Source organism: Pediculus humanus, genomic scaffold (genome assembly GCF_000006295.1).
Source record: "Pediculus humanus corporis 1103172107470 genomic scaffold, whole genome shotgun sequence".
NCBI classification, from domain to species: domain Eukaryota; kingdom Metazoa; phylum Arthropoda; class Insecta; order Psocodea; family Pediculidae; genus Pediculus; species Pediculus humanus.
Genome location: NW_002987088.1, coordinates 97,488 through 108,309, shown reverse-complemented (window position 1 = coordinate 108,309; position 10,822 = coordinate 97,488). Strand labels below are relative to the sequence as shown.

The 10,822-nt window shown below is 23.3% G+C and overlaps 4 protein-coding genes across 4 annotated transcripts in view; 2 read left to right on the top strand and 2 right to left on the bottom strand.

Moving 5' to 3' along the window:
• The window catches only part of Phum_PHUM123010 (uncharacterized protein), a gene marked incomplete at both ends in the record, with an annotated part of 4,052 nt that extends 3,414 nt beyond the window's left edge, over positions 1 to 638 (bottom strand). The window contains 3 exons of the mRNA XM_002424202.1: positions 11 to 163; positions 234 to 356; positions 437 to 638. Coding sequence (XP_002424247.1) covers positions 11 to 163; positions 234 to 356; positions 437 to 638 — 478 coding nt within the window. The remainder of the gene's footprint in view (positions 1 to 10; positions 164 to 233; positions 357 to 436) is intronic.
• A 1,177-nt stretch (positions 639 to 1,815) lies between these two features.
• Phum_PHUM123000 lies at positions 1,816 to 3,424 on the top strand (the record flags this gene model as incomplete). The annotated part of the gene is made up of 4 exons (XM_002424201.1): positions 1,816 to 1,970; positions 2,314 to 2,433; positions 2,949 to 3,178; positions 3,261 to 3,424. The coding sequence occupies 4 exons, from the start codon at positions 1,816 to 1,818 to the stop codon at positions 3,422 to 3,424; spliced, it is 669 nt and encodes a 222-aa protein (XP_002424246.1).
• Positions 3,425 to 6,290: 2,866 nt separating this feature from the next.
• On the bottom strand, positions 6,291 to 7,811 carry Phum_PHUM122990 (ubiquitin carboxyl-terminal hydrolase, putative; the record flags this gene model as incomplete). The annotated part of the gene is made up of 6 exons (XM_002424200.1): positions 6,291 to 6,401; positions 6,503 to 6,646; positions 6,727 to 7,020; positions 7,123 to 7,337; positions 7,430 to 7,670; positions 7,782 to 7,811. The coding sequence occupies 6 exons, from the start codon at positions 7,809 to 7,811 to the stop codon at positions 6,291 to 6,293; spliced, it is 1,035 nt and encodes a 344-aa protein (XP_002424245.1).
• A 376-nt stretch (positions 7,812 to 8,187) lies between these two features.
• On the top strand, positions 8,188 to 9,546 carry Phum_PHUM122980 (Thymidylate synthase, putative; the record flags this gene model as incomplete). Its single annotated transcript, XM_002424199.1, has 5 exons — positions 8,188 to 8,226; positions 8,266 to 8,443; positions 8,676 to 8,852; positions 8,916 to 9,262; positions 9,337 to 9,546. The coding sequence occupies 5 exons, from the start codon at positions 8,188 to 8,190 to the stop codon at positions 9,544 to 9,546; spliced, it is 951 nt and encodes a 316-aa protein (XP_002424244.1).
• Between the last annotated feature and the right edge of the window lie 1,276 nt (positions 9,547 to 10,822).

The following is a 10,822-nucleotide window of genomic DNA, read 5'->3' as shown; positions in this document are numbered from 1 at the left end:
TCTACTTTACCTGTTGCTGGATGCCGGACCACATAGGCAGCTGGCATCATACCAGGAGTTTCTTGATGAGGTATAAATAAAAGAGAATGATGGAAAACAAAATTCAAAATGACAGATAATATCACCACAGGTTTATAATTTCCTATTTTATCTACCAGATACCCTATTTTCAAAAATTTCACATTAATAAAATGTAATAAACTTTTGGTATGAAAAAAAAATTAAGTTAATACCAGTTAAAGGAGGAGCCAAAAAGGTAGTCAGAGGTAATGCCAGGTATATAACAGCAATATCTTCTACAGTTAGACCAATGCTTTGCATATGAATAGTTAAATAAGGTAAAAGAGCTGCAGTAGCTGGAATAAAAAATTTTCGTTTGAAATTATTAGTTTGGTTGTTATAAGTAAAAGTTTAAGTAATTAATTTTATATCTTACCCCCATACATAAAGAATAATGACATTTTTAAAAAAAATAAATTTGAATTTATTCCTAATGTTGAAAAAATTTTCAAGAATTGGGTTTTGATGAAATTTTCATTTTTTTCATTTCCTTCATAACAATTTTCAACAGCTTGATTTTTCTTTTCATTTTGTTCACTTTCAATAAATGATTGATCTAAATGATTTTTAACAGACATTTTAAGTAAATTAAATTTTTTTCGTTGAAGAAATCACTATGAAAAAAAAGTTTTTCTAAACATTTTGTGATAAAGTGCAAATATCCTCAATTTTTAATTTCAATTGTATAATTAATCACAAATATATTACACAATACATTTGTACCAAACAACTTTTTTTTTTTTACTGATAACATGTAAATTTAAAATTAAACTAATTTAAGAGAGAGAGAGAGAGACAAACACAATGCAAACAAAATTTTTTTTTAAAAAGAAAAAACATAAACAAATTATTGTTTCTGATACATATCTCTGAGTCTATAAATCATTTACATTTATATAACAAAATTACTTATAATTAATAGTAATTGATATGAAATCAAGGTATAAAATTCAGTTTTTTTTTTTTTTTTTTATTCTAATACCTTATTCACTATTTGATAAGGGAAATTATTGAACTTAATAACTAATAATATTAATAATAATAATAATAAATTAAATTAATTCCCTATCAGTTATTTTCATTACATAATGTGTTTGCATTATACATGGTTCTTTTGTATGACAAATTTAAATCAAGTATTAATAAATTTTTAAAATATTATTACATTTAAGCTAAAAACTCGAAATTTATTTCCTTTCAATTTAAAACAAGTTATAATTTTAATTTCAGAGCATACATTATTAGATATAAAGGAAAAAATTTTTTTTCCCAGTTTTAAAAACTTTATAAAAACCGTTGAAAAATTTTCACCATCTTGAAAAAACGTTGACCAACAACGTATTTTAATTTGTTAAAACGTATTCAATTTTCTTTAAAGTGTCTATTCTTCTCTTAAAAACTTTTAATATCATAATTTTTTTTCATTTTTAACGACAATTATAGTTTTTAAACATAATTGTGAAATGGCGGCAATTTTTGTTTCAGAAACTGATTCAAAATAAAAATATTTCATAATTTGCGACTCAGTTTCAAGAGTCATGATCATTTTTAAAGATGGCGATATTGTATTTGTTTGTTTTCTTGTGTGTTTATTATTTATGATATTTTTACCAAAGTAATTTATTTAAACTTTGTTTTACTATAACATTTGTTATAGTTTTGGATAAATTTATTATTAATAAATATATATTTTTGCTCGGTAATTAGTTAGGTCTTAATATATATATATATATATATTTAAAAACTTTATTAAAAATGGATGTCGATAATGAAATAGATCAAACGTTACTACATCAATTCAGTTGCATGGGGACCACTGATAAGGATGATTTAGTTAAACAATTACAGGCCATAGTAGGTCATCAAATTAATTCGAATACAGCAGCATTCTTTTTAGAAATGAACAATTGGTAAGACATAATAATAATTTAACTTATATAAATGTGGTTCAAGTTCGTTATTGTTCTGTGCGTAATATAAGCAAAGTTTTTCCTGACCACAGAATGACGTCAACCTTGAGAATCTTTTGTTGTGTTACTTATCAGTTCTTAAAAGATTTTTATCAAATTGCAAATAATGTTTTGTTTATTATATATATATTAAATTATAAAGTTAATTAAAAATAATAATAAATATATGATTTTTTCACTTAATTAAAAAAAAAAAAAAAAAGTACTTTTGAAAGTTTTTTTTTTTTAAACTGTTTTACACACCATTAGTAATTTTGCAAATAATTTTTTTTTTGGTTAACAGGAATCTTCAAGCAGCTGTTGGATCATATTTTGATATCAATAGTTCACATAAGTTGCCTTCAATGATATTAACTAAGGATGTAGCTGTCGCAAAGGGAGATGGTATCTCACCCAATACAAAGTAAGTCACCTTTTATGTTCGATATTTTATTTTAAGTATTTCGATGGAAACATATTTTCTAATGCCATTTTTTGTTGTGAAAAATGAAATAATTTTACCATTAACTATTTTTGTATCTTTTAAGCTGTTTTTCGTCCTACTTATTTTTCGTCATTTCAGGTTTTAATGTAAAAAATTTTTATTTATGCCGAGGTTCGAAAATCATGTTTTAAAATTTTTCTCAAAAATTTCTAAAAATTTAATAGTTGAGCTATATTTTTAATTTAAGATGTTACATACTTTTGAAATTACTTCTTATTATTAATTTTACACCGTCTAATTTTTATTTTTTATTGCCGGCATGTCATCAGCTTTTAACAATTTATTTTTTTTAAAATATTCTTTTGTGTTTATGTTTCTCTATTATTTTTTTTTATTTATGTAAATTTTAATTCGACTTTATGAGTCCTGACTTTAAATTTTTGCCCCTTGTGTACTCTTATCGAAAAATTTAAACTCTGTTATTATTTTTGCAGATTTATCAAATCATGGTATATACAAAATAATGGAAATGAATTATGGCCTGCTGGCTGTTATTTACAATTCACTGGTGGGGTGTGTATGTCTCATCAGGAAAAAATACCTGTAGTGCCTATAGCTCCTGGTTGTTGCACTTGTCTTAGTATTGAAATGATAAGTCCATCCGAACCTGGTATATATCAAAGTAAATGGAGAATGTGTACTAGTTCTGGTAGTTATTTCGGAGGTAAGTTTAATTAATAATTAAAGATAAATAGCATTCCTTAATTTAAAAGTTAAAGTTTAAAATTGGTATTTTTGTTTTCAAGATGTTATTTGGGTTATTCTGACTGTAGTAGATAATAATGAATTAGAAGGATTAACACAACAGCTTTCACATTTGAGTGATCTTGGTTCTCCGCCAAGAACACAAGGTTCACAAATAAATCCTTTCAACTCATTCGAATCATTTTTACCCGTAAGTTTTCTTTAAATAGAAAACTTTCTTTTCAATATTTATTGCATATTTTTTTTTTTTTTTTTTTTAAATTAATTTTTCATTATGTGAATTTTTAAGGGTTCAATGCAGTCATCCAGTCCGGACAAAGACAGTAATATGACATGGTAGCAACACTTCAACAACTGTGATAAAAAATTAAATAATAATTGCCAAAATTATTGATTTAAAAATTATGAATATTGTACATAAAGTAGAAATAGTTTTTAGGAAAAAGAGAAATTAATAAAGAAAAAGGTTCGTTTATTAAGACATATTAAAAAAAAAATATAGGTGCTCAAATTTCCTAAACCAGTGTGTGGACTTGAAATGAAAAAAAAAAAAATTATTCTAATTATCGCGTAGAAAGCTTTTATAATTTATTTTTAAAGATTCGGCTTTTTCAAGTATTTATTTTTTCTTTTAAATTAGAATTTAATGAAGTGAATGTCGACAAAACTTGTGGGTTTCAATCTTTTAAGAAATTCATTCAAGTAATAATAATTTTTCATGACACCCCCCAATTAGGTTTTCACACGCAAAGTTTTTCTATTGACACTTTGTAACCATTTAATTTTTTTTTTTTTTTTTTTTTTTTTTTTTCATATCTTTCTTAATTATGATTGATCATTTTTAATAGCGAATGATATATGAAACGTTTAATATTTCATTAATTTGCAGTCAAATTAAAAGTTACACACCATTGTTTGTCGACAATCAGGTTTACATCATTGTAATATTTTTAAAAAATTTATTTTTTTAGGTATCATTTTTACAATTTTTTTTTTTTTTTTTTTTTCGCAACAATATTTAATAATTTTTAGACTATGCCATATTTAAATAGTTTATTTAAAGTTTTTAAATAGGCAAATTAGGTTTTTCAAAACGAAAAAATAACAGTTTTAAAATTAAAAAAATATTTGAAAAAAAATTTTTTTTATTCGATTAATAATTTTTATCCATACTCGTATTGTTCATAAGCCGACTTATCATTTAAAAAAAAAAAAGATTGATTTGGTGTAGGGATTATTATTATTATTATTTTCATTATTACACATTATTTTATTATTATTGATTACTTATTTATAATATATATATATACACTTATATATATTTGAATTTCATTATATATTATTTTAATTAATTAATTAATTTTGTAAAAATAATATTATCTCGATTTATTTTTGTTTTTTTTTTAATCTGTTTTTTTTTTATGATCAAATTTTTTTTTCATTATTATTATTATTTTGATTATTTTTAACAATTTATTGTAATATTTTGTAAATGTTTGAGAAAAAATTTAATCCCACTTATATATAATTATAATCGAATGAATTTTTTTTTTTTTTTTTTTTTTCCCCTTGAAACTATTGTCGAATTAATATTTATAATTTATAAAAGCTAAATGTAATGAATTAAAAACAAATTTATTTGTTATTTTAATGTTATATGTAATAAATGGATATAAAAAAAAAAGTAATTTCAATCGATATTGATTGTGATGAAATGTTTTTTATAATTGTGTATATTATTTTGGGAAAATAAGTTGATGGTATTTTCTATTTTGTAAATAATATTATATATATATATATAAGAATAATAATGTGTTAAAGTTGTGTATTTTAATAATTATTTTATTAAATATTTCGTACTTTATATTGTAAATTATATTAATTTAAAAATTGATTATAAATTTTTTTTTTTTTTTTTTTTTAAAGTTTGTTAAAATTTTTATTATTAGTCATTTTCATATAATGTGGTTGGTTAATATATAAAAAAATTAATCGAATTTTGTTTAAAAATCGTTTTGTTAAACATTTTTTTAAAGGTTTCATAAAAAAATTTTTGATTTTTTACCTTTTCAAATTTAATTATATATTAATACAACGATTAGAAATTATAACGGATTAATTATTTTTTCAAAAATTTAAATTCAAAGAAATGTTCGTTAATAAAAATGGTTTCCCTAATACAATAAAAATTGGCGGTTTATTTACCACTTGACTCTTAATTCTCAGTAAGAATTGTTAGTTTTTTTTAGTTTTTATTTAAATTTAAAAAAAAAAAAAAGTTATTATTAATGTTAATTTTACTGGTTTTAGTGTAATGATTTCATTTTAAAATTTTGCAGTGTTTAAATTGTTTAAATTATTTTGTGAAAAAAGTGTATGTGCATTTTGTATATTTTTTACATGTTTAGGTAAAAATCATCAAGGATATCTTAATAATGTATGTGGAAACCTTAAATGCTGTTTTTATTTAACAAGGTATGTATTATAATTTTTTAGCTTTTTTGAAATGAAAATGTTTTGAAAAAAATTATTGTTTTTGATAATACTCCTCAGGTTTCTCAGACAGATTGACTTTTTTAAATTTTTTGTCATTGATTTGAATTTATGGCACTTGTAGGGATTCCTAGTTTAGACTAATTCACTTTGACTTATAATAATTAATCAAATTATTTTAAAAAACTAGCCAAGTCTTCACCTGCTGTAAAATTTTATATAGCAGCAAACAAATTTATAATTCAAGCAATTCTTTTATTTTATCTTATATTTTCCTTAATATTTTTCTCGAACATTATTCTGCCATCATTTTTAAACTAACTCAACTTTGATAACTTAATTTTCTTGCAAAATATTAAAAAAAACTTTAATTCCCTTAAAAGTTAAATTTAAAATATAATGTTGATGATGTCAACAGTTGATATTGTTGTAAAAAATTATTAAATAAGAAAAGGAATTTAAAAAAATTAAAAACTTTTTTTTTTTTTTTTATGTAAACTCTATAATTACAATAACAAGGTAACTTGATTATAAATAATAATAATAATTTTACTTATGTATTTAATAAAAAAATTTTTTCAACAAGTGACATCCCGTGATTGATAAAAAAGAATGTATCCAGTTTCTGATGACTTTTGAATATCCGAAGTTAAACCATAAAAATCTTCTATTGTGGAAGCATCAATTTTCTGAAAAAAAAAAAATATATATATATTTTTTTTAATTTTTAATTTTTGTTTTCAGGTACGGTTGCATGTTTAAATAAGTACAGGTTGTAAAATATACTTACATCAACCATGTCATCATCAAACAATAACCAAAACCCATGGCTTTTGACTATACTAATATAATGACCCCTGTTGGGTCCAGAACCACAGTGTATAACTACAGCAACCAGATCATACAGTCTATCTGGATTTACAGCATCATCGGACTGATAAAAAAAAAATTATGTTATGTTATGGAAATTTTCTATTTAGAAAAAATAATTAGGTGAGTATAATACTATCATACCGTATTAAATAATCTTAATTCTAAAGGGAAAACAACTCTATGTGACACTTTGATGTGTCTATTATATTGCTCCATGTACTTAAATCTTTTTAAGTGAAGCGCTAAAATCATTGGTAGTTTTTTCACTCTCATTCTCTTCTGGGCTTCTTGATATGAACTACAATTGTCACATTTAAATTTATTATCACCGCACAAAGTCTCTGTATTGCTAAAGCATTTTAAACAATGAGTTATTGATGTGTTTTGATCAATATCAACTTGTAGATCGAAAAAATCTTCATCTTTGCTGCTTACCTACATTATAAATATTACAAAAAGTACTTTCATAATAAGCAAGTTTTATAAAAAAATTTTTAAAGATACACACTGTTTCACAATTTAAACATCGTGTTTCACTGGTAAGAATTCCTTGAAAATCTCATGGACCCATGTCGGCTCTGTAGACCCTGAATCACCGGAATTATTTGTAATTATATTAATACTTGTTCCTTTACTATTTGATTTATTCGAGGTGATTTGATGTCTTTCCGCCAAAATAATTTCATTTATGTGATTTACCAAAAAGTTAAAAAACTCATGGGCATCTTGTTGCATATAATTGTCAAATTCTTCTATAAAAAAGTAATGAAAAAAAAAAAAAAAAAAATCTCATTAAAAATGATACATTTAGTTAAAAATTGTTACAATTATATATTTTTTTTACCTTTTTCTTTTCTCAGCCTTGCGATAAATTTTTTAGGAGCAATTGATCCTACTTTTTTCTTTTGAGTAGCAATCGAATAAAATAAGTCAGCTAAACATGTAAGTAATGTTTCTTTCGACCTTTTATTTTTCGCTTTGTACTCTAAAACTTTCTCCCTAAAAGGCTTACAAAAATATAAAGCTTGAAGTACTGAATTACTGTAGCAAGTGTTTCCAAACTGTAAGAAATTATACAAAATGTTCTTTAAAATATTAATAATAATGTAATAAATTTCTTATTTTCAATATCGAAAAATGTATAATTTATATTCTAGTAAATAGAATAAACTTTGTGGTAGAAAGAAAACATTGACTGTAACATCTTTTGTTGAATTTTCATACATTTCATAAGTAAACGCCAATCACTTACATTAACTAGTCCAAAATAATGTTCATTTGGAGGAAACTGGTCACAACCAATGTCTCTCTCCAGCTGAGAGATATTCGCACCCTAAAATCAAATTAAAACTGTCAAAATTCAAATTTAATGCATAAATGTTTTCTAGAAAATTTTACGTTTTAATAACTTAGATACGGTTTTGAAAAATTAAAATAAAGTTACAATCTTAAAAAAAAGACTGGCTTAATACATATTTACTAAAATTTCAGGGTGCTATATTTCAAAAAATAATAGTTTTACCATTTTTTACCAAAGGCAATCATTTCTCAAATACTTATCGGCCATGACAATATTTGTGGAAATAGAATAATTTAAATCTAATGCCACGTTTTATTAAACTTTGTGTATCAGGGGCTTCAGTTTCAAACAGTATTTTATATTTCTTTTTTATACTTAAGATGAGTTTAAACGAAAACTCAGTATTAAACGGTAAAGAGTGTCATGAAAATCATGAGGAGTATCAATACATAAATCACATTAAAAATATAATGAAAAATGGTGTTGAAATGAAAGATAGAACTGGAGTAGGCACTTTGTCAATTTTTGGCGCTCAAATGAAATGGTCTCTAAAAGATGGTAAATTAAATTTTTTTAAAATTATTTTTGCGTTCTATTTAGAGCAAAAATTTGTAAAATTTAACAGGAATTCAAAAGTGTAAAATATTTTGATTCCTTTACTAAAAACTAAATTGAATTATAAATGATAAAATTTTTAGTATAAATAATGTCCTTGGTAATTAACAAAAATTTTTTTTTTCAAAAGCAAAATACTTTACATAAATAGAAATTTAATTTTGAAACTTAGGAGTTTTTCCTTTGCTGACGACCAAAAGAGTTTTTTGGAAAGGAATTGTGGAGGAATTGTTGTGGTTTTTGAGGGGCTCTACCAATGCATTAGAGTTAAAAGAAAAAGGAGTTTCAATTTGGGATGCTAACAGTTCTAGAGAATTCTTAGATTCTTTAGGATTTTACGATAGAGAAGAGGGTAAGTTTTTATATAATTATATTCATTCATCTTAGATTTTAATTAGGTATTTAATACTTTCAGGAGATTTAGGGCCTGTGTATGGTTTTCAGTGGAGGCATTTTGGAGCCAAGTATAAAACAATGCATGACGATTACACCAATCAAGGTATTGATCAGCTTCAAAACATTATAGATACAATAAAAAAAAGGCCTTATGATAGAAGAATGATTATGTCTGCTTGGAATCCCGTCGATATTCCCATCATGGCTCTTCCTCCCTGTCATTGTTTAGTCCAGTTTCATGTAGCTAACGGTGAACTAAATTCGCAAATGTATCAGAGGTCTGCCGACATGGGACTTGGTGTACCATTCAACATAGCAAGTTATTCACTACTGACTTATATGGTGGCACATGTAACTAATTTAAAAGTAAGTTGTACACTTAGTAACATTTTATAAATTTTTCTTTAAAATCAGAAAAAAAAAAAAAATCACTTTTTTAGCCTGGTGTATTTGTACATTCGATGGGAGATTCTCACATATACTTAAATCATTTAAAACCTTTAGAAGTGCAAATTCAAAGAACTCCAAGACCATTTCCAAAATTATCCATTGTTAGACAAGTATCAAACATCAATGATTTTAAATTTGATGATTTTAAATTGGAAGGATACAATCCATATCCGAAAATTCAAATGGAAATGGCTGTTTGAAATTTTGAATTGATTAAGGTATTTTTCGAATACTGGATTTAAAAAAAAAAAAAGTTTAAAATATTTTTGTGATGCAATAAATGCTTTATATTTTCATATTTTATTACAGAATTTAATAAATTTAAATTTAAAATTTATACTTAATTTTATTTTACGTTTACATTATACACGTTCACATTTTAAAATGGAAAACAAATTGTAATTCGTTTCTGCTACAACCTTATACTTTCTACGTTTTGATTTATTGTTTTAATTTTTCTACAACAAAATGGAATGCTTTTACTAAGACATATAAATAAAAAGGATTTTTTTTTACCTGTTTTCAGATGAATTTTTTATTATAAACAGCTATTAGTAGTTAGTGTGAACTTTTTAAAAGTGGTTCTGAGTTTAAACAGTTTCTGGTTATGAGATTAAATCTTTGTTCACCTAAATTTATTTTTAACAGTTATTTTATTTAATAGATATAAATACCACGTTACAATAATTAAAAAAATTATTTAATTTTAATAATAAGTTTTAAAAAAATAAACAAATTTTTAATAAAAACGTTAATAAATAATTAATTAGAAATTTCAACAATTTTAAAGTTTATTTTAATTTTGGTGTTTTATGAAAGAAACAGAAAAAATGTCATGAGAAACAATATAATTTATTGTAAATCAATAAATCTTTGTTTAAAATTATTTTTATTTTAAATAATTGTTTGATATTAATAATTCACATTTCATTATTTAAAAAAAGAAAAAATTTATTAATACATAAATCAAGTAATAAAGAATTTTTTTTTTTTTTAATTTTGTGTGAATCCAGGTAAAAATTCCATGTGTTTTTTTTTTTAATTATATTTCCAAAATTTCTATATTGTTTAATTAATTATTTATTTATTTTAAATTGAAAAATTTTAAGGGGAAAAAAAAAATTAGAAAAGAAAAGAAAATTAAAAATAAAAAATTAACGAATTTACTATTCGAGTGAGAGATAGGGAAAGAGGGAGGGAGAGTGGGAGGGACTAGTGCTGCTTCAAGCGGTAAAATATGAAACTGTTTTATTGAACAAAATATGGCTTTAGTTATGTTGTTGAATCTTAATGGTGTACAGTGCGTGAAATTATTTTAAAAAAAAAAAATTCTAACATTTTGGATTATTTTATGAATTTATAATAAAATATGCAATTTATTTAAGGTAAGCTAATTATAATTCATCATAATAACGATTTAAAAAAATGAATTTAATACAGAAATTATTAAAATTTTTAACAAATCTCCAAATTATA